Genomic DNA, 25029 nt, shown 5'->3' on the forward strand with positions numbered 1-25029 from the left:
TAGCTAAGTGAGGGGCTCATAATAAAGAAATCAAACTGCAAATAATTATTTGCCAGTGTCCAATGAGAACATTTAGTATTCATTTGCTTTCAGAACTATTCTGTAGTCAATGTGAAATTTTTATGCCCTCAAAAGTAAGGCATAGCTAAAATCATGTCTAATAATATCATTCTTTAAACTAATTCTTTCCAACAATCCTGAAAACACGGGATTTTCTTTTGCTTTCTTCAGAACTATTTTAGAAGTATTTTAGATACTGATCTATCCCTTAGTGCTCAGAGCATTACTGTGTATATGTGTGTATTTATAGACATAGATAAATATTTATATAGATGAAATTGGTTATAGAAACTTAAAATTTTCAGCACATGGTAGTTGCCTCAAATTGTTTTACTGGGTTAGCATTTGTTTTTCTTTTCTTCCTGATAGAAACCAAAGAAGTGGCATTCACATTAAAAATTCACTCTTTTGGATACACCTTTGACTCTTTCTGTATGTAATTCCACTTCTTTCTCACCAAAGAAGGCATTAAAAACAAATAAGTGACAAGGATGTGATTACTGGGATAACCTGCTATCATGACTAATTTACAAAATAATTTTAACTGAAAAAGTAAATCATTTGAAAACATATGTACTTTAGACTATTTTTAATAACAAATTACTTTTGACCCACTGTACAACTGACTTAACACTTCAAAGTTTGAGCTGTTGTTTAAATGGTGGTGGTGGTGATAATGATGATGGTGGTGATGATGATAATGGTGATGGTGGTGATGGGTACTATAGTACTGGGTTCCTTGTAGTTCTCTTACTATAAACTATAGTAATATTTCCTTCTTTCTCTAAAAATTCAGCCTGAAAAATCCTTAATATTATCCAGGTGTTGAAACACGTTCACTTTTTTCCCCCTAAAGAATAAACAACCTTTTGTGCTTTACATTAATAAAAACTAATAAAGATTCTCTTTATAGCTATATGGTAATTTTCTTCCTTAGAGCAGAAATTAGGTTTATAGGCTAAGAATATAGGCTAATTTGGAGCATAACACATTTAACACATAAAACTTTTAGAAAAAGAAATCAGTGAAACATTTGGGAGAATATTTTGAGATAATAAACCCCTCTGAGGGATTGAAAAGAACAGTCACCATCAGCACATTGCTTTGTCATTTTAAGCCTAAACACATTCAAACTTGCCTCTCAACCATTACTTAGGTAATGAAACAATTTCAGAGAATGACTTACCCTCCCTTAATATAGTCAAGGAATGAAACTTCTGTTTCTACTAAGAAAGAAAGTAAGGTGACCTGAAAGAAAGAAAAGAATAACAAGGCAGAATTACCTGCTAGTGCTAATGGCAATCCCAAACAGACTTTTTTCTAACAGAAGAAAAAGCATATTGCCTAGCATTTTGAAAATCAATTAAAATATTCCTCCTTATTAAAATTTCCTAGGACTCATTGTTCTTACATTTAAAATTATCAGAAGAAAAGGGATCAAAAAATAAAGTGACTTACATGACCAGTTTACTTCCTTTGAAGAACAACATAAAAATTATCTACAAGGGCATTATGTTACTTCCAATTTTAGATACAAAGGAAATTGAAAGAAAGTTGGAAAACGGTTACAACTAAAAAATCAAAATCAGTGAGCTAAACTGCATAGAAAGAAATGTGTGGTTTTGTCCTGGTATTGTAATGAGGCCATCCAGTATTGTAATGTCTTGCTTTGTAAAAACCTTTAAAGGAAAACTTGGGCGGAACTTGTATTTGCTTCTACCAAGGAGACGTACATTTTAGGATTAAAATTCTCAGTATATTTTTTATCGAAATGGGATGGTTTCGATTTTTAACAATTTTAAAATAAACTTTCATCTTTGCACTTTCCTGTACTGATTTAGTCCAACATTTCCACAGACTTGTAAATTTTAAAGCACTGTAAACAAATACTTTCACATCTCATAAAACAAGTCTTAGTTACATGTATAAAGAATGTAGTATTTCTTAATACAACTTAAACTTTTTCAGGTCTGCTTGATTCTCTCTAGGTTGTTCACTGAATGAAGAATTCGTAACAACTTCATCTTCCCTCAAAGGCCATTCAACCCCTAGGACAGTATGTAGGCTGCTAGGTCGCCACCTCCTATAAGATATTCTCCATTTCAACCATTCCCACAGCAAGTTATTTTTTTTTTAAATATATACCTTCATATTAAAAATCCTAAGTGAAACAGTTCAGTTTTTAGTTGCTTCTAATTGATAGAAAATATATATTTTTATTCACTTATTTGAATCTTTAATGAATAACATAAAATTTGACTTACTGTTCCTGAATTAATGTACTTCTTCTTTTTCCCTTTCTTTTTGGGATTTATCACCTTAAAAAGCAGATAAAACAATTATAGTATCAGGTTTTATACTCAAATATTTAAAAAATGTGTAGTCCAACCTGGTGCCTTCAATTCTTATGTATTCATTCACTTACAAATATCTTTAATATGACTCCTAAGTAGTCAACCAGCCAAAACTTCTCTGCAAAAACTGGAAACAACCTGAATGTCCATCGACAGATGACTGGATAAATAAACTGTGGCATATTTATATAATGGAATACCACTCAGCCATAAAAATAGTAAAATAATGCCATTTGCTGCAAAATGGATGGACCTGGAGATTGTCATTTTATGTAAAGCCAGAAAGAGAAAGAAAAATACCATATGATATCACTCATATATGGAATCTAAAAAAAAAATAGACAAATGAACTTATTTACAGAACAGAAACAGACTCTCAGACATTGAAAGCAAACTTATGGTTACCAGGGGGCAAAGAGGGTAGGAAGGGGTAAATTGGGAGTTCAAGATTTGCAGGTACTATAAATAAAATAGGTAAATAGTAAATTTATACTGTATAGCACAGAGAACTGTATTTAATATCTTATAGTAACTTATAATGAAAAAATATAAAAATATATTGTATGTATATGTATGACAAGCATTGTACTGTACATCAGAAATGGATACATTATAAACTGATTATACTTCAATTAGAAAAAAAAAAAGAAGTTACTAGTGATAATCTTCTTTAAAAAAAAGTCTCTTTTCAGTAACATTCTTCTCAATCACTTTATGCATTGACTACCCTATCATATGCATCTTCTTGATGTGAGAGAGACTTTTAATAGTCAAGGTCCCAAATAATAGTGATTGCTTTGTATAAAAACTAGAGTTTTTCTAATAAATAAAATATACCCAAGAGACATAAGTTTTTATTAGATTAAATACACTAACAGAGCAAATCACCCAAATATGGGAATACTTAAGGGCTCCACTTACTGCTTAATAATGGCAGTAATTTCCATTAGACAGGGACCTAGTGGGAGCCACACCCGACCACAAACCTAGTAATATGCTGACTGACTGAGGACCCAGTTGTGCACTCTGAAAAGGAAACTTGGCCCAGGACCACTCTACTGAAGCCAGTCTCATCCACCCACGTAATCCACACTCACCTGAGCCTCTGGTAACAAGCCCACCTACTGCAGACCCCACTGTAGACCTAGTAACAGCCTCAAAACTAGCCCCAAATCAGCACAACTAAAATTCTGGAGGAAGTCCTATCAGCCCAGAATTGCCAGGAGAAGAGCTTTACCTGCCAAACCCGTCTGTAAAGCAGGAGGAGGCTTTGAAAAGATCAGGCATATTGCTGGAGAGCCAGAAGGCCAAGTGCAGGACTGTGTGCATGGCCAGGAAAGACCTTGAGGAAGCCCTCATATCTTTCATCTGTGGCTGACTTTGAGTCTTTATTTAAACAGCAAGGAAAAGCCAGGGTAGAATTTTACACCTGGAGCATATAAGAAGCGTACCAATGTACATAAATCTCTTATCAAATCTTGTGTTGACCACTAGTTAACCAAGCACAGACCCACACAGCAAAGAAAACAGACTTTCCAGAATTACTCCAAGAAAGTCACTACCCACTCACAGCAACAACAAACCCCGGGAAAGCAGGGGATCTGTTATCCCATGTTACTATACTTTAAAAAATTTCCAGCATTCAACAACCACCAAAAATACAAAGCATGCATAAAAAGACAAAAGCATGGCCAATACATAGGGGGAAAAAAAGCAATCAATAGTAACTGTCTTTGGGAACTTGTAGATATGGGATTTATTTAATAAATTCTTTAAATCATCTATTATAATTATGTTTAAAGAACTAAGGAGGCTAGGTATAAAGAAATAAGGTATGAAACAATGTCTTACCAAATAGAAAAATCAATAAGCAGATCAAAATTAAAAAAAAAAAGAACCAAATAGAAATTACCAACTTAAAAAGAACAGTAACAAATGAAAAATTTGCTAGAGGGGTTTAATAGAACATTTGGGCTGGCAGAAGAAATAATCAGTGATCTTGAAGATTGGTCAACTGAGATTTTCTAGTTTAAGAAACAAAAAAGAAAAATAAAGAAAAAAAAATGAACAGAGCCTAAGAGACCTGTGGTATATAATCCCGCATTACAACATATAAATACTGAGAGTACCAAAAATAAATGGGAGAGAGAAAAGGGCAGAAAGAATATGTGAAGGAATAATGGCTGAAAATTTCCAAGGCTGCCTCAACAAAACTGAACCCCTTACATGTGTGCGGAAAATGACGTTTCCAATGAATTGGACCAAAAGCTTGCTGTCCACAGAAATTCTAAAACTACTTATACATAATACATAATGGTCTCCCAGATTTTCTTCAGACTGATCTCTTGTATTGAGAATATGAATAATAAGAACACATTTATATTTGAAGTTATGGCACAAATATCCAGGCTGAGTATTTAATAAGGAATAATTGTTACTAAGTTTCTTTGTCATCTCATCAAATGGAATACTGATTATCTCATTAAGCAAGCATTGTTGGATAAGAGAGCTCCATAGAGAAGACACTGTAAGAGCTAAGGAAACTCAAAATAATTGATCTCTGGAGGATTATGTGGTGACTTGGCAGTGAATTAGTTCTAAGCACAAGGAGGACTAGTATGCATGTCTCATTCCTCCTCAGCCTTGAGAGTGTGGAGAGAAAACAGGCATCTATATAAGTGCAACCTGTCTTCCTTTCATTGTCTGTTCTGAGCTTTAATATTCTGTCCTCGAAAGACTCAGATAGAAAAAGTGATCCATTATGCTTAACTTTGTCTTTCCCTGGGAAGCTTTCTTGGGATGAGTTTGCTGGCCCCTACCCTCCCAATAATATTTCGTAGTCTGCTAAGTATACTATTATATATAGCACCTATCAAGATACTTTAAATATATTTCATGTGTTTGTCTCTCCCATTAGACAGTGAATTTTTCATTCAGCTCTATATCCCCAGAGACTAATACAATGTATGGAATAAATATTTTATTTATAAGTTAATAAATGAATGCACAGAATACAGCTGCTTTAGCCTAGTAAGAAGGTGACTGACAGAAGGAGATTCGTCCACTCTTAAAAGAGGTCAATTTTAGTGTTAGTGTCATTATTGACTAAATGCTGAGATATCCTCCTTGACTATCAATGTACATCAAATTTAAAAATGACAGAGAATGTACAGATGATATAGCTCAAGCATTAACAGTGCTAAAACATACCATATGCTTAACACATCCCTGGTAGTTAACTGGCAAAGGTAGTTTTAAGGCAGAAATAACTACTGTGTTTGCTTTAGTAACTTGGATTTCTCTAGTGACTGAATTATACTTTCTCATTCCCTTCAGTCTTCATCTAAACAACAGTTAAGATGCTCCAACACACCAAGCAAAAAACAGCTTGTTATGTAACATCATGCTGACACAACTAAAATGCATATTTTTCTCTTTTTATTAAAAAGGGAATGAGCAGGAGGTTGGTAGGGAGGCAAAACATAAACGCTGAAGCTCAAGAAAAAATAAACTTGCATCCACATTGAATATTTTTAAAGTAAGAAAATATTTCATAAGCAAGAATTTTTAAATCACTCAAAATAGATTCAAAAGACCATGTGACTTGAAGAGAAATACTATCATTTAATCTCAGAAAACAATCTGCTCAATAAATTTAAGATTCTAACATATACTAGCACTTAGTTAACTTTTGGCAATTATCCTTTGCAAAAATCTATACTTTAAAAGCATAAATTGGGGAGGGTATAGCTCAGGGGTAGAGTGTGTGCCTAGAATGCACAAGGTCCTGGGTTCAATCCCCAGTTCCTCCATTAAAATAAATAAATAAACCTAATTACCTTCCCCCAAAAGAAACAAACAAAAACAATAAACAAATAAAAATTAAAAACATAAATTTACTTATTTCAGAGGAAAATAATAAAATTCCTCTTACCTCATACACGTTGAATTGTGACTGCCCTCTAGAAAGTTCCCTATAGCTTGTTGTAAATTCTCCAATGAAATCATGACTAAAATTAAGGGGAAAAATAGAGAGTATTAGCTTTCATACATTTGTTAATTATATTTTAAAACTTTTCAGAAATGTATAGTTTAATCATGAAAAAAAATGCCTGATATTATTATGAACATAATAACATAATTTAAGATGACACATAATTTCATTGTTCTTTAATCCAAAATTATGTATACTCAAAACCACATTTTGTTAGTATTCAAATAATATTGTTATCCCACAAATGTTAATATTTCAAATAGATGTATTAGTTTTAATAACTCATATCTCAAAAGTATTTTATCTTCTATGCTTTCCAAATTATTATTAATTAGGATAAAAGTTTAAGGCACTCAAAAACTTATTATTATCCATATCAATAATCACAAATCAAAGTCTTCAAGTTTTCCTATGACCAGAATGTAATAGGACACTATTTTTAAAAGGGTACCGCACATTCCTATGGATGATAGTCACCAAGCCTTATAATAATAATTTAAAAGTACATTGCTAATACCAAACATGGTTATTCTGAATTTCTTCATCTTAAAGCAATCATCACTGTCTTCTCAGAAGGCAGAACTTCTCAATTTAGGTGGGGAAGGGTAAGGACTGAGAAATAGTTTTCATTATGAAATTCTTATCACTGATTACTGAGGCTGACTTATGCAACTGTAAAACACATGTTATGCATTCAGCAGTTTAGAGGGGACTTGTGTTCCACTACTCTGCACTAATTCAATGGCCAACGCTAGGATGTACACATACACTGCTGAGAAATAAAAATGAAATGCTGGTATTTGGTGCCATGGTGAAATGTGATACATCAGGGGAGGAAGATAAAGCTTGTAAGAGCTGAAGTACTATAACAGTCATACAGAATGTCATCGCTATTTGTATCATAGAGTTTCAGTTTGGCCCATTTGCTTTGCAAGTACAAGGTGTTCATTACAATAAAAATGGGTATCTTCCCCAGGCTCCAGGTGGGTTTATGCTTAACTGTGAGTCCCTAAAATCCATACACCTTCCACAGACCTGATGACCAGTTACAAGCAACAAATGGTGGCTAGCCAACCAAACTACTGATTTCTAAAGCTGGGATTTCAAAGAAAAAACTAGCTGCCATCAATTTTAGTAGAGTTTTTTGCAATATAATTTTTTTTAAATTAAGATACAACTCATTTTAGGTATTCAGCCTCCCAGTTCTCTCTTATCTTAAAGACCTTGTGCACATATGACAGTAATCTTTACAGAGCATTCCTCTTTACCCCAGGGTCACCTTGACCTCTACTAAATTTAACTTTCAGAAGCAGATCCGCACACATGAAAATGGGAAAAGGAAAGAGAACTGAAGACTGTGATAAATACAGTTGTATTTGTGAATCCAAACCCCAGCACTCACTCTTTCAAGTTACACAGGGAAAATGACTAAACAATACTTTGTGCTACCTATTTTTTAAATAAGTAAAACAATTCTCTTTGATCTTGAGAAGTAAAAGCTTATAACCACAGTATCTTTCACAGAAATTTAAAAAACTCTTGAGTTATGAAGATTCTGTCTAGAATCTATCCTGCATTGCTATTTATGTTTCAGATATCATTAAGTCACCGAGAAAACGTTCTATGAAAGCCCATCAAACACAATTTTGATATTGGTGAGTATGGACAAGCCTTGTGTGTAACGAGCGCGCACCAAACTAGTGACGGGGACCTAATATAGAAGCCTTAGGAGTGACTCGATCATTTAAGCCCTCATGGCAGTTTTCTGACTGTGTAAATCCTACCCGTTTGGTTAATTAAAAAAAAAAAAGTTTTTTAATTCAATGTTTAGCTCTTATTTTTAACACTAAATTCCTGCCACTTGATACTAAGCAAAAACGTGGTCTAGAAAAGTAATATTTACTGGTTTCAATTACTTAACTGAGTAACTACTCAATTACATCTCAAGAACATGTGATACATCCATCTGGATAAAGCCTGCCCAGCAGAGTGACAAATCTGGACTGAAGTGCAATGGTCAGGTTTACTGAACTGCACAATAACGTGCCCGTGTTGAAGTCATGGCGGAACTTTCTAAGAAGCCATTCTTGGACAGTTAGTTTAGTTCTGTTTTGTTCTTGTTGAATTTGTTGCTCTACAGAGTTGAGTGATTAACAACGGCGTACAATTTCTTTGGTCTCCATGCTAGGAATCTGTGCTGCTCATTTGTATTTCCTATTCTGAAAAGACCCTGTTTATCATGAAATGGAGATATTGCCCTCTGAGGCTGGTTATTTGGGAGCTTAAGCCAAATCTGTGACCCATCTCTAGCAGGGTATGTCTTCACGATGTGTTGTCCTCTGCAAACTTTTAGGATATTTCACTCTTATTTCCCCTGTGCTTCAATTTCCTCACACAGTTTAGTTCGCTATGTCTTATTATATGCTTTCCTATAAGCTTTCTTGGATCCTTTTCAGAACAGGACAAAACATACGTAAGTAAAAGAATGAATAAATACTTATCCCTCCTTCTGAATCTTGTTCAAGATGATTATTTTGAATAAAACAGTTTGCATGTCATACAAATGCAATGTTATCCTTGGGTGGCAGGGAAGAAAATGTATTAAGTGAGTCACAAATTACATTTTAGGCTCCAAGATAACATTTTTGTGAGATAAAGAAAACACATCATTGTAGCTATTCCAATCCAGAGAAATGAATCATCAAGAAGTGAGGATTTGTCTAAAAATAATAATAATAATAATGACATAAATGAACTACTTATTATTTATAACTAAGATGACTGATTTCTTGAATACGTGTAAGCACATTTGACTGTCCCATATGACTGGATTACCGCATTCTGTTGATTCTTATTTTGTGGTTGGCTTTATTCCTTTGATAACTATCTAAGTTTAAAAAGCTAAAGCTCTAATCTGTTCTTAGAAACAATAATCAGTACATACATGTAAACTAAAAAAATGCAGTGTACTGTATATATGTACTTACATGCAATATAATGTGTCTGTGCAGTGAAACTGTAAAAATTCTACCTAATTAAACTGAAAAACGAAAGAAAGTTTACTAGAAAACAAACAAAAAAAAGAAGTGAGGATTTGTCAAAAGATCATAAACATAAGGCAGTGAGTGGTAACAGCGATAAAATAGCCAAGTCTAGATAAAAAGTGCTTTGTCTCAAGAATACATCTGAAGAATCTGGGTGGACAAGTGAATAAATCCTCACATCAGTTTTGTTACGATCCCTTGAAATGCATGGAAATTTTTGTGGTTTTCTTTTGTAACCTGTTGTTCTTCAAATACTATATATTAAATTACAGACAAGGACTTCAAAGAAATTATTGAAGGTGGTTTTCACTGATTTACCCTTATAATTATCTTTTTCCCCTATCATTAACTACTGCTAGATTCTACTAAGATTAAAAGAAAATTAATTCACTTTAACATTTTTATCTGTTCATGATTGTCAGTACTATAATATTAAAACAATTCTCACTATACAGAGAAGTATGATGGAAAGTACCTTGATAATAAATCACAACCAACAATTTCCTTGTAAATCAATAATACTGTTTTGGTATTTCCTTTAAGTTTAATTGTAATTAAAATAATTATTCTGTTATAAGTTTCAAGCACTCTGACTGCATTTACAAAGTAAAGGTTATTTATTCCAGGATGGTTGATCTGATCTGTGTCTGTTTACAGCTCTAATTTTTTCCCCCAAATTTTTATAATTGATACATGCTATTTAAAATCAGAGGAAATAAACATATTGAGAGTAAGTTTATTAATATTATAGGTAGTAATTTGGGTCAAAAATACCTTGAGTAAAGTGACTAACTTTTTGAATAAAATCTGAATATTATGATAATTTCTATCCTCTATTAATAGTGGAAAATGGGTATTATGTATATTCACACTTACATCTGAAACCTGTAGGATATTACCTACTTGACAATCATGTCCATCCTCCCCTACTTTTGACATCTTTTCCTGTATCTCTGATCTTTTAATCTACTGTTCAGCTATTTTCTCCTCTAAGAAATCTTTCCTGCTGTATGCCCTTCCCCTCTGCTTTCAAAAAAACCCAACTGTATCATCACACTTCCTACACTGTATAATATTTATTGTTTATATATCTCCCATCTTAGCTTTTATAATATACTTGAAGGTAAGGAAAATGATCAATTCATCTCAGTATTCTCAGCACCTACTTCAGTGCCTGGTAACCAGTGGGCATTACTGAAAGATTAATATCCTAGTCATGCTGTAATTTTACCTTGCCAGTCATATTCACAATTTTGCCTCATACGAATTATACTTAATCCAAAAGCATGGAACAAGTGCCAAATATATTAGCCGTTGCTACTCTATTTCCTTGAAACAACTCTGAGGGTTGTGCCGACAGCTGTTATTTTCCCACAGAAATGCACCCACCTAATTACAGCAAAGACATAGAGAAAAGAGAGAGAGACGATTGCCTTTTCTTGGCACTTCCAATGACCTTCCTAAAGGCCACCCTGCCTTGGGCACAATGGATGATGCTTCTTTTCCTTGTAGTCATGACACTAATTTTGCACCTGTGTACAAATGGCAAATACGTACTGAGTCTATCTCACCACTTTTTCTATCATCACGCTGTTTTAAGTCAGTCAGTCACTTTGAGGTCCTTATGTCTTCACCTAAAAATTGGAGGCAGTGCCTATTTACTGTTTCGAAAATAAACCCAGATAATTCATTTGAATTCTTCCTGTGAAAGGTGTTTAATTCCTTATAAAAGGCATTACTAAAATACATTTTTTCCCCGATTATTAGAAATATGACTTTAGACATCCATGTAGTTTTAAAGAAGCTTTAAGCAAAATAAGGCCTGTGAAGATGTGATAGGCTTATGAATTGATATTTTGGAGTTACACATACATCCGTGGCTTGTTCCAGTCTGGTGTAAGAACGCTTAATTCATTAGGCATACCACTCCTTTGGAGTATACCAGAGTGTGATGTTTCAGGTGTGCATTAAATGATGTATCAAATGATGATCTGTGAACAAAACTGTACATTAAAGATAATGTCTCTAACTGGGATGCTGAAAAGACATCAGCACAAAAATTGGCATGATTTTTCCGATAGGAACAACAGCCCCAGATATTGTCTCCTCCATCTTTATTTCAACCTAATGATTTCCACATTCCTCTATCTTGTCTAATGCATTCCAGTCCTAGCAAGCAGAGCAAGATTTTGAAAACAGCAAGAAAATGAGCAGTCGCAGAAATGATAAATGCTTGTAATTGAAATGTTGTTATGGTGACCTTAATTCAATGGATAGGTTGCAAACATTTTTACTGTTTAAACCTGTATCTGTAGAAGAGCAGCAGTGTTTTTCTAGAGGTGACTAAGACCAAGGCACTAATTTCATAATTCAAGTAAAATACACCGAGGTACTTGTGATCTCCCATGATTCCCACAAAAAGTCTTTATAAGTACAGAAAACAACATACCAGCTGTCCTGATTTTGCTTCCCCCCCACCCCATTTTTCTTCTAGTCAAAGTTTTTGACTTGGACACAACTTTTCAGCATCTAGGAATGTTTTTACTAATTTATGCCAGCCTTCACTGATTCTTAAAGAAAGCAGTTGTATTTTTAAATTTCAACAAATCAAGTCTTTTTCTCCTTCTAACTTCCTCAAATCCTGATGGAGAACATAGTTTCCTTTAAAAAGTCCAGAAATATGGCTTCTAAATATTCCTAGATTATGAGTTGGTCTGTATTTAAATCTACAGAGCTATCATGACTCTTAAATAAATGCCCCAGTAAACACAGATTATAAGCACATCCTCACAGAAGTAGTTTTTCTTCATAAAGTCTTAATTTATGTTTTTACTGGTAGAAATTATTATACATACATATATATATAAATGTATACGATTAGAAGTGATCATTTGTCTCCAGTTTTGTTGAAATTTTAAGTAATTTCAGAAGGGTCATGCTTTCTTTGCTCCGTCTGTAGATTACAACACTTCTGATCCTCCAAGAAGCAAACAGATACAATCACTCTTAAATATGAACAATTCAGCAGGCAAAATAGGCTAATTTGATCAGTCCTACTCGTATCTGTTCCTTGATCTATTTCTAATACAGACAGAATTTTTAAAAGATATAAATACCATATATATTAAGTCTTATTTTCTTTTTGAATATAAATATATATAAAATTCTATATAATATAGAATATTATACCTACATAATCATACATTTCAGTAAGTCTATATTTCACCTATTATTACTTAATACTTTAACTTTTCACTTATATTTTAATCTACACAAAGATTGACAAACTACATTTTCTAAGATAAAGACAACCTTTTTAACGTGGTTTAGAAATAGCAAATGATACATACTATAATAAAGGAAATATTCTAGATGATGATTTATCATATTTAAGCCAAAACTGAATGCCTAAACAGCTATTCCAATTAAAAAAATACATGGCATACACTTATTTTAAAAGTGTATTTATGATGTCAGATTATTTAAATTGCATGTGTATCTATTAGACATAACGTAAATTTTAGCTATAAAGTCTAGCTTTTTAAATATAATTAACAATTAATTAATTTCTTTTCTATTGCCTCTAATAAGCTTAATGCACCAAAATACTATCAAGCAAAATCTCCTCATTCAAATTAAAATTTGCCTAATCAAATAAAAAGTCTATCATATCTAAGGCCAAAAATTCTTTATATAAAATAACTTTGATCTAGCAATAGTTTCACAAATGTAATTTAATCCATTATAAGGTAGGATGGAGTTTCCTTAGCTATACAGAGTCTTTGGATATTTTTCTAGGATTACATGAATTAGAAAGTTAATGAAGTAGTGTCTAAAGTTAAAATCTTCTCCAACTTCTGGATTTTTAAACATTTATGTTTATTCATACCACATACTTTTCCTCTATAATTTCAAAGTGATTGAATTCTGATTTTTAGCCTGAACACTGATCTCTAGAAATGAAAGTCTGTGTGATTCAGTATCCTGTTTCTAAAATTTAAATTATCAATGAGTGTTGTTATTTTCAGACTAATGAGAATTAATAAGAATAATCAGTACTACTATAATAAAAAAAGCAAAACAAAAGAAGAAATAGAATCAACATAAGATAATAATAAATTTAATATTGGCCAAAGGATCAAAATTAAAAAGGAATAGGATATTAAATCTCTATTCTTGTCTCTTGTTCTTTCTTTGTCATTGGTTTACAGCCAAATAATTGCAATTCAAAATAATCTCTTCCTTTCAAACATATTAATAACAGATACTTTCATTCAAAACTTTAAAAAAAAGCACATATACACTAGTCACCAGAACGTTCAATTCACAGTTTAAAAAATTTTTATTTTAGCTATGCATCATATGCTTTTATAAATTGTTTGTTTATATACTGGTATAGTTTCGGGATAGTGCTCATAAATTAGTACTTATTTATAGATTGCTTATTCACTCATATTTGCCTGAGTTCTATCTGCTCATCTATCTAGATTTGCTATTATATTGCTAGCTTTGTTTATTCTCTGTAACCGTTAACTAACATTGTATGTCTTTAAGAGACAATAACATCATCTTAACGTGTCTTGCTTTCTCACAGTGATTAAGACAGGAACATAGGGAAGGGGAGGGTATAGCTCAAGCGGTAGAGTGCATGCTTATCACACATGAGGTCCTGGGTTCAATTCCCAGTACCTCCTCTAAAAATAAATAAGTAAATAAGCCTAATTACATCCCCCTCCCCCACCAAAAAAAAAAGACTGGAACACAGGGGACCCTAACACCTCTCTAACCAAGGTGCACATTTTAATAGGAAAACAGAAAGGAAAAAGTGTGACAGGAGTAATTCTGTCTGTCTCATGCACACACATGCACACACACACACACATACAACTCCCAGCGTGAAATGCACACTACAATCCACTAATAGGGTTAGAGGGTTAGGGTCTTCTCAAAGGTGAACATTCCCTTCTTTGCCTCTGGCATATCTTCTCCATTCTATGTGCAGGGACACCTTTTCCTATAGTCCTGCCAGAGTTGCCCACAGACATCGTAAGTGTTCTAGTTCCCTTGCCATCCTTACTTGTGGAGCCGGCTACCAATTTCCATGCTCTCTCTGGCCACCAGTCTCCATACTGTCCATTATCTTCCTGACAGACTGAGGGACTCCAAAAAAGGCAACAGGGACCAACTGCAAATGGTAAGTCACAAAGAGGAAAAGATTCAAGTAAATTCGCTATTGAAATTCTTTCAAACCTATGGGGGAAAATGCATTTTGGAGAGTTTGCTTTGATCAGTGCCAAGGTATTAGATTTAATAGACTTACCAGCTTAAAAAAAAAGTGTGTTTACTTAGTACAAAACTATGAATTATTGATCTTGTAGCTTTTAGTTAACATGTATAAACAATTAAGAAAATCAAGTCATACAAACTGTCAAGTCTTACAAACTGCCTAGATTATTCATCTCAAATAAAACCAAGTAATTCACAAAATTTATTTTTACTTTGTGCTATGTAAATCAGGCATTGTTAGTAAAAAATGTACATGTTATGAATTTAAAAGATAATCATCCCACTTTGGCAAAATTTCACACTTAAAGCTGACAAGAGTTTACTATAATCCTTGACATAGATTTTATGTGGTAGCTCATAACGTGCAGATTTGAAAGAATTTCAGCCATAGAGAGTTGTGTGCTTATTTTTATATTAAAATATTTTGAATTAATAGAAAATAATTACTACCATTCATGATTTATAGGACGTTTTTGAAAACCTGTCATTACTCTTTCCACTCCTCTCAATGAATATTATATTCTTACATTACTTATGGAGAAACAAACTTTTTAGGTATTTTGAGAGGCTTTAGTAATTACATGTTTTTGATCGGTATAACTTTGATGATAATGGTTTTAATAATGAAAAAATCTTCAAAGTATTAAAATATGGAAATAACACACTTCATAATAGTTGTTTTGTTAGAAGCTTGAGTAAATTAATATATATTTTACCTATTGAGGCTCCAGGAGACTATGAAGCAAAATTTAGAATACCCAAGTTTCCAAGAGATACATATATCTAAGATATTAATCAACACTAAAAGTAGTGAGTGAGTTAGGATTGAGGCTGCTTAGATGGGGAGCACCTATTTGTAAAAGTTCTTCTTCTTTAATAATAAGCATAGTAGAAAGTTTGTCCTTAAAACCCATCCTAAGTATCTGTGAATTTCCTAGTGGAAGTAAAAGAAATATCTATCCGTCCATACGACCCAATAAAAATACTATTTGTCTACTGATTCAAACCTTTGGGTTCTCTCTGGGTGAGTCATTAGGTTTCCTGGCAAAATTTTTTCACCCCTCAAAAATCACAGAATACATTTTCTTGTTCACTTCAAAAAAAAGTTGAGTTGATTAACTTCAGTTGTTCTGAACAGAATACCAGAATTTGTTCTGGGTTCTTGGAAGAAAGGTACTATCTTAGAAAATGCCCATAAATGCAGTTCTAGTTTCAATATATGTTAAAATTAATTTGTGAGGTTAAAATATAAATTTATAATATACAGGTTCCATTGGCTTGTTTGTTTATAAACTATGCTCTAATATATACAAATATATTAGCATTTAATCTAAAGTACATATATGGTCGACTCTATATATTAAGTATCTTATTCCATACATTGAGGAAAAATAACAAAGTACTGTTTAGAGAGCAATAACTTCAAATGGGCATTGTTAACATGTGAAGATTTAAATATAAGAATTATCTTTCTGTAGATCTAAATAAACATTCCCATTGTGAATTCACTTTATTTTTATTTATTTTTTGAATTCACTTTAAACGTAAGTCATCGGGGAAAACAGCACATTAGAAAATTCTTCTCTTGTTTGTATGTTTATTCTGTTCTATGTATAAAATTACAAGTTGCGGCCAAAAAAATATAAATTAACAAGTATTGTATCTCTGCTCCTGAGTCATAATCACAGAATAATACTAGTAAGCCAAGCAACCTAAGTAGCATAAAACATAAATATTCATGTACTTTCATATGTTTATAAAGTTTTATTTCAAGTGTTTATCAATCTCAAGATTTGGTTTATGGAAAAGGTTGCTAATAATTCTACAATACCACTTAACACAGCATATACAATTGCAATTAGTGCATGCCATTTGTATTATAAATATATGTATAGTTAACTTGAAAGCTTTAAATTCACGATCTGGATTATTTTGACTTCCTTAGAAACATTATATAATACATATTAATTATAGGAGAAATTGTAATACAAAACCAGTCTAGTTCTTTTTAAGGACCTTATTTGCTAGTCAGATTATAGGTTACTGAGTACTCCCTCTAACTGAAACTTAATGCCAAACAATTACGTTTATAATCAGTTTAAATATACACACAGAATAAATAAGAAAAATCCAAAAGAATAGCTTATTCACAGATATTCTTTGATTGTGTCAAATTCAGTGGAATGCCAAAGATGTAAATTTTATGTGGTGTTAGCATAATATTAAAATGTTGCTAATTTTTATTAACAATAAATCTTAATGTGGACTAAAATATCTGGTTTAAACTATAATGCAGAAATAACTTTAAATATTATGAAATACTGTACATACAAAAGAAAGTTGTGCAGTCCATTTCTAATGAAATCGATTAATTGAAGCAATTACTTAGATAATACAAATATATAATTACCTGTATATTTTAAATAAAAACTATTTTGAAATTTTTATTTTGCATCTTCAACTTGCATGTAGGATGCAAATTAGAGATTATGAGACCAAAAACTACGCACCCAAGCAGGTTGAAAGTAAGAATATCATAACTGAACATGTGTTTAAATTCAAAAATAGAGTACAAATGCTTGATAGAGGAGAGCAGCAAAGCAAACTTTAGGATATAAAATATCATTTAGGGAGCTCAGCACCATCGTCTGGTTAAAACATTTTAAAAATAAATGTATAATACAAAGCTCTCAAATATACTTGAATATTTACCAAAGCTAAATTTTCACCGGCAGTGGCAACATTGTGTCTTCATTTCCCTTCATATCAGTGACTATAAAATTTTCCTTTTAAATGTGATTTGACTATAACAGGAGTAAATGGCTAAAATACTATTTTTGTCTTGTTTTAACTCTCTCTGGTTATGTCTGCTATAGTTACCATCAAATGCTAAAAGAACGTGTATTTCAAAGGAGAGATTCTGGACTTCTGAATACCATGTTCCATTTTTCCTCTATTAAGATGATGGGAAATCAAAGTGGCGCTTAGAAAGGCAGTTGTCAGAGGAATAAAGAGTAGTTTGTTTTGAAAGCTATGACTACTTAACAGTCATATAAAATGGGCAATTCATTTCCACAATCTGAGCCTTAATTTTCACATTCTACAAAGGGCAAAGAACAATCATAGTATTCCTCATGGGTTTTTTTGTTTGTTTGCTTGTTTTTAGAATTGAGAGGGAATGTGTAGAATTGCTTGGAATATTAAATTAAATTTAACACTTTTATAATGAATAATTATGAAATTGGATTATCAAACTATTCTATAACAGCAATTTATATAACAAAAAAACACACCACAGTACTCTTTCCCATTCAAATTCTGTCTCTCTCTCTCCTATCTCTTTCTGACTAGCCAGTTTCAATGGAATATTAAAATTATTACAAAGTAAATATATTTGGCAAATTCATGTCTGTTGTGAACTTCTCACTTGCTAAATTTTAATAAACCATTTTCCCAGGACTTATTTATTGCTAAGCTTAGTTTTATGTGTATTTGGAACACTCACAGTTGATTGACAAATATTACAGAGCTACACAGCACATGTGTTAACATAAAATCTCAAAGTGTCTTGGTGTTTAGAATCACAGAGAAAACAGTGGGTGACCATCACATACCACTAATCAACCTACTGTATAAAGGACAAGCATTATTACTAACATCACTCACAACCAGAAGTGTCATTTAACTGGAATAACTTTATGGTCCAGCTCCACAGTAATTTCTCCCAAAACTCTCATGAAGCAATCACATATACTTGTTTTGTCTTAAATAAATTTTTTTAAGTAGAAGAGTCTCCAACTTACTCCTTTAATTTATATTCCAGTATCTAATTCTCCAGTCTCATATTTCCAATAGCCTGATACGCATCTCCAGAGTGATACATAATTTTAAAGAGAGGAATTGAGGGTGGGAAAGAAGAAAGGAAATATAATGAATGGCAAAATCTTTAGCAACACATTCCTGGGAGAGATAAAGAGAAGCGGGGTGAAACCTAGGCGGGGTGAAACCTATCTGAATCTGTTAGGGAGAGAGAGCTGAGCCATGTGTAAGAAACACAGCAGAATTACGCTGATGTCATCTGAAATACTTTCATTCCTCTGGCATGAGGTCAAAAGGAGTTTTAGTATTATCTGATTGAGACCATCAGATAATCCTGAAACTAATCAGATAATACCAAAATAGGCTTACATTTGGTGTCTCTTCATCAAAACTAAGCAAAAGCTAATATTAGAATTTTAAATTCACCACTTGGTTCCAAAACCAAGTCCATCATATCCACCTCTACCTCCACAAACTGACAAGTTAGCAACTCCCTATTTCCATCAACAATACGCATTCTTTGTCACTACATTCAGAATTTAAGAACTGTGTTTTACTTCAGTCTTCAACTAAAACTATTCAGCTGCTACAAACTCATAAGATTCCACTTATTTAAGACTGGCCCTAGTATCTCTAGCCTCACTTGACGTGGAGAACTGAAACGCTCACAAACCATGTACATAATCTTGGGCTAGAAACTTAACCTCAATACATTTATCAACAAAATTGGGTTAGTAGTCATGGATACTATGAGGATTCTTGCAAGGATCAAATGAAAAACTATGTGAAAAAGCACACACTACAATGCTCTAATCATATTCAAAACGTAATTTAGTTGTTTCTCATGGAAATGTTGTTCTAAATAGAACACTGCATTTACTGGGTTCACAATATCCCTTCTTTTAAAATTCCTACCCTCCTTTCAGATGAATCATGTATTATACTGGGTCATGAACACATCTAGGCTACTTTCACCCAGCTCTAAACTTACCCTTCTCTGAAACAGAATGGCCACGCTCTGTCTAGTATTTTTCTCCCAGGATTGTACCATTCATTCTGAAGGACCACATTCTTCTTTAATTCACGGGCTAATGGATTTTTTAATACCCCTGCAGTAACTAGTATAGTGACTGGCACTTAACAGATGCTCAGAAATTTTTGTTTGGTTTAACAGTATTGATCTTCTGTTCTGACTTCAGAAAAAAAAAAAGAAACAGTTTTACAACCTGAGGGGTTTGTTTTGGTTTTGGTTTTGGTTTTTTAATTTTCCTATTCCAGAGTGAGTTTCTAAAATGATTTTTCCACCCAAATCTGCATCAGCATGACCTGGAGAGTTTTTTCAAACAACAAACATTTAGGCTGCACCCCAAGCTTCTTGAAACAGAATCTGGGGAAGTGGTATTTTGAGAAAAGATCTCCAGGGGATTCTCATGTAAGCTTTCAGTTGAGACCACTGTCATAAATGGTCCACAATGTGTCTGGCAATAAGAAAATTTCAATATGTTTTGATCTTGAATACAGAAAATGATCAAGGTTTTTTCTGTTTCACAGAATGGATATGTAATTTAAGGTCATCACAGAGATATGGAAAATATTCTTAAATATAAGCAAAAAGAAAGACCTTTTAAATATGGATTAAAAATCTTTGAAGATATAGATTGTTAAAACTACCTGAAGTCACAAATATATAAATCAATGTAATATTTTATCCAGTAAATTGATGGTCAAAAAAGATTACCATGAATGAAGAGAAGAGGTGAGGCTTTTTTTTGTCTTTTCTTCCTTGGAAACCTCAACATATTTCTGATACATACTATAATATAAATAAGCTGTATTTTTTCACATAATTTTATTTTTACAAAATTATAAACTGTAAGATAGGTCACAGTATACCATAAAATAACAAAAATGATAAAAACACTGCTGAGTTGCTTCAGAGTTGAATAACTGAATCTCTTCTGTACACAACTGTCAATCTCTCAAAATGCTACTAAAAACTCTGCTTTCTTTCCTCATTCTTTGGCCAAAAGAATCCTTAAAGAAGCCATTCTTCAATGTTTTGAATATAACAGAAACAGGAAGTTTTTTATTTTAAGGACAAACACTAAGGATACTTGGAGATCCTAAGATACATAGGAACTTGAGTCAAAATGATCAGCAATAAAACAGGTACTATTTCATGTTTTATGAGGAATAAAGTACTATTAAAAGTTTCCTCTTTGTTATCGCTCAACTTTAAAACAAGATCTAGACTCCTACATAGGGGAAGTCCTACAGATTGACTTTAAATACGCTTTAGATATTTTTGTCTCATGAACTAGTAAGATAAAAGGACAAAATGTATTCATTAAATCAGTGAGAAAAAATTTAATATATAGTTACTATAAAGATGAATTGGAAACTTGGAACAAATGGGTAATCTGGGAGCCAGTCTAACTTTTGTCAGCTCATTCACGTTTAACTCTAAGCATCCACCCTTGGAATGTAAGCATTCCACTTATCTGATCTTCCCAAGATTCTCTGAAGCAACCAGATTTCCTGGATTTAATTTAGAAAATACTAGATTCTAACTCAGTAAAAAGACATCACATTGGGAGGAGGGTATAGCTCAAGTGGTAGAGCACATGCTTAGCATACACAAGGTCCTGGGTTCAATCCCCAGGACCACCTGTAAAAAAAAATAAACAAACCATATTACCTCCCCCCACCAAAATAACAAAAAACAAAACAAAATGAATAAAAATAAAATATATATTAAAAAAGACACATTTTCTATTGACAGCTAATCAAATTACTATTACTAATATTTGTAGCTACTGCCAAAGATTTTCTAGATAGACTCCTTTGTTATGTATCCTCCATTGTGCATCTGTCTCAGAGGTAAATTCTCTGCTTGTTGACTTAATCACCTCTCAACCCCACAGATAAACAGGTATGGATTGGATTAGGAATTGAGCTATCTAGAAACATTGTAGAAGTAGAGTTGGTATGTCAAATTTACTTTTTATAATGTTGATATTTCTAGACCTTCAGTTGATATCTTTTCTTAAGAGTTCATGGTAAATTTTTTGAAAATACAGAAATGCATAAAAAATTAAAAAGGTATTTAATCACACTATCCATAGATAACCTTGCTGATGGTTAGTGTATATTTTCTACTTACATATTTTAAGTACATTTTCCAGATACAGTATATAAAGCTGCACTGGCCAATAAGGGAGACATTAATGAAATGCAGGCATTGATTATTTGAAAATATGGCTACCAGAAGCTGGAGTAGCCTACCAGTGGACTGGCATCAGCCTTGGGCCCTTTAGGCCTTGCAGGCAGCTGCCTCAAACCCAGCCCTGCATATTAGTGTGGGCAGGCACAAGCTCCAGCCCCTCCAAAGGCCTTGCAGCTAGATGCCCTGAGACTGGGCCTCGCCAATTAGTGGGCCCAAACTAGCCATGGGCCTTCTGAGGTCCCTCATCCAGTGGACCAAGACCCAGCCCCCATCACCAGCAGCTAGAACAAGCCCTGGGAACTCACAGGCCACAGAGCCACCAATATTGGAACCCAGCCCCACCCAGCAACAGGTTATTTACTAGTCATGACATAAGGCAGGGCCTGATAGCCAACCAGGACAGCAGTCAGCCCTGCCTACCAGAATTCCCACAGTAGCTGGCACTGATACAATAGAAGGGCCCACACTGCTCACATAGGGGGCACCCCTAGAGCATATATCCCTGGTGACCAGAGCTAAGTATGCCACTGGGCATACTTCAACAAAAGCCACTTCTCCAAGATTGAGAAACATAACCAACCTACCTAAACATAGAAATTAACAAAGAGAATTAGGCAAAATGAAGAGATAGAATATATTCCAAATGAAGGAACAAGATAAAGCCTCAGAAAAAGAAATAAATGAACTGGAAATAAGAAATGTATCCCCAAAATGTTCAAGGTAATGATCATAAAGACCCTCAAAAATTTGGGAGAAGAAAGTATGAACACAGTGAGAAGATTAATAAAGAATCGGAAAATATAATGAAGAACCAAACAGAGTTGGAGAATTCAATAATTAAAATTAAAAAACAAATCACTAGAAGGATTCAGTGGTAGATTAGATGATAAAGAGGGACAAATTAGCAAACTGGAAGAATAAATAGTGAAAATCACCCAAGCTGAACAGAAAAAAAGAAAACAAAAGATTTAAAAAAAAAAATGAGAACAATTTAAGGGATTATTGGAACACCATCAAGTACACTAACATTCACATTATATACAGGGTCCAGGAGAACAAGAGAGAGATAAAGGCAGAGAACTGAACTGAAGAAACAATAGCCAAAAACTTCCCTAACTTAAAGAAGTAAACAGATATCCAGAACCTAGAGGCACAGAGAGTCCCAAACAAGATGAACCCAAAGAGGTCCACACCAAGACACATTGTAATTAAAATGGCAAAAACTGATGATAAGGAGAGACTCTTAAAAGCAGCAAAAGAAAAGCGACTAGTAGCATACAGGGGAACTCCATAAAAACTATCAACCGACTTTTTAGAAGAAACTTGGCAGGAAGGGAGTGGAATGGTATATTTAAAGTGATAAAAGGAAGAAAATTACAACCAAGTATACACCTTGCAAGGATATCATTCAAATTTGAAGGAGAGATGAAGAGTTCCACAGGCAAGCAAAGCTAAAAAAGAGTGCAGTAGAACTAAATTGGTTTTATGAGGAATGTTGAAGGAACTTACCTAAGTTCAAAAGAAAAGACCACAACTAGAAATATGAAAATTAGGAAGGGAAAAAATCTCATTGGTAAAGGCACACATATGGTCAAGGTAGTAAATCAGGCATTTATAAAGTTAGTAGGAAGATTAAAGGATAAAAGTAGTGAAATCAGCTATACCCAAAATAAGCAGTGAAGAGATAAAAAGATGTAAAGTATGACTTCAAAAATATTAAACATGGCAGGGAGGAATAAAATGAAGTTGTTAGAAAGCATCTGAACTTAAGAAATTATCAATTTAAAATAATCATAAATAAATATATGATCACAAACAAAAAACGTAATAAATGCATATATACAAAAGAAAAAAATCCAAATATAAAATTAAAGATAGTCATGAAATCACAACAAAAGAGAGCAAAAGAAAAAGGAAGAAGCAAAAAAGAACAACAAAAACATCCAGAAAACAATGAACAAAATGGAAATAAGTACATACCAACCAATAATTACTTTAAATGTAAGTGAACTAAACGCTCCAATCAAAGGATACAGAGTCTGTTAACTCTGTGCCCACTTTGGGGAGAGTTTTTAATCAAAAATCAAGGCTGAATTATGTCAAAATCTTTTCTGCATTTATTGAGATGATCACATTGTATTTATTTTTCAATTTGTTCATGTGATGTATCACATGGATTGTCTTGCAAATATTGAAAAATCCTTGCATCCTTGGAATAAGTCCCACATGATTGTGGTCTATGATCCTTTTATTGTATTGTTGGATTTGTTTTGCTAATATTTGTTGAGGGTTTTTTCATCTATGTTCATCAGTGATATTAGCCTGTAATTTTCTTTTGTTGTGGTATCTTTGGTTTTGGTATCAGGGTGAAGTGCCTTGTAGATGAGTTTGGAAGTGTTCTTTCCTCTGAAAATATTTGAAATAGTTTGAGTAGGATGGGTGTTGACTTTTCTCTAAATGTTTGGTGGAATTCAGCTGTGAAGCCATCTAGTCCTGGACTTTTGTTTGTTGGGAGGTTTTTAATTGCTGATTCAATTTCATTACTGGTAATTGGTCTATTCATATTGTCTATTTCTTCTTGGTTTAGTCTTGGCAAACTGTACCTTTCTAAGAAATTGTCCATTTCTCCTGCGTTGTTGTTTTTGTTGGCATATAGTTGCTCATAGCATCCTCTTATGATCCCTTGTATTTCTGTGGTGTCACTTGTAACTTCTTTTTCATTTCTGATTTTGTTAATTTGGGCCCTCTCCCTTTTTTTTTTTTTTTTTTTGCTGAGTCTAACTAAAGGCTTATCAATTTTGTTTATCTTTTCAAAGAACCAGCTTTTAGTTCATTGATCTTTTCTATTTTTTTTCAGTCTTTATTTCATTTATTTTTGCTCTAATCTTTATGATTTCTTTTCTTCTACTAATTAGGGGTTTGTTTGTTCTTCTTTCTCCAGCTACCTTAGGTGTAAGGTTAGGTTGTTTACCTGAGATTTTTCTTGTTTTCTGAAGTAGGCTTGTATCACTATAAACTTCCCTCTGAGAACCGCCTTTGCTGCATCCCAGAGGTTTTAGATTGTTGCGTTTTTGTTTTCATTTGTCTCAAAGTATTTCTAACCTAAGATCACACCAATTCTTGAAGTTTTTAATCTGTGAATATCATTGTCACCTCAATTGTCTGAGGTACCTTAGCAAGTAAAACAAAGTATAAGCATGTAACACTGTCAAGCATTTTTCACTTGAATTTTTGACTGAAATATTC

At 33.1% G+C, this 25029-nt stretch overlaps 1 protein-coding gene and 2 non-coding genes across 11 annotated transcripts in view; 2 read left to right on the top strand and 1 right to left on the bottom strand.

The window, feature by feature from the left end:
- Positions 1-25029, bottom strand: part of CPNE8 (copine 8) — a 194523-nt gene that overhangs the window by 63874 nt on the left and 105620 nt on the right. For 8 of the 9 annotated variants that reach the window (XR_010383209.1, XM_064491748.1, XM_064491752.1 and 5 more), the window contains exons 11-13: positions 6349-6424; positions 2325-2378; positions 1247-1308 (exon numbers count right to left, since the gene is read on the bottom strand). Coding sequence is in view for 8 of the 9 variants with exons in the window: in XM_064491748.1 (XP_064347818.1) it covers positions 1247-1308; positions 2325-2378; positions 6349-6424 (192 nt within the window). In the remaining variant the exon portion in view is untranslated. Of the gene's footprint in view, positions 1-1246; positions 1309-2324; positions 2379-6348; positions 6425-14529; positions 14638-25029 lie in introns of all 9 variants that reach the window. The other variant, XM_031462760.2, reaches the window with a different exon arrangement.
- TRNAS-AGA (transfer RNA serine (anticodon AGA)) lies at positions 6154-6226 on the top strand. Its single transcript has one exon. It is a non-coding gene; the product is annotated as a tRNA-Ser (tRNA).
- TRNAD-AUC (transfer RNA aspartic acid (anticodon AUC)) lies at positions 14073-14146 on the top strand. The gene has a single exon. It is a non-coding gene; the product is annotated as a tRNA-Asp (tRNA).

The sequence above is a fragment of the Camelus dromedarius genome, chromosome 11 (genome assembly GCF_036321535.1).
Source record: "Camelus dromedarius isolate mCamDro1 chromosome 11, mCamDro1.pat, whole genome shotgun sequence".
NCBI lineage: Eukaryota > Metazoa > Chordata > Mammalia > Artiodactyla > Camelidae > Camelus > Camelus dromedarius.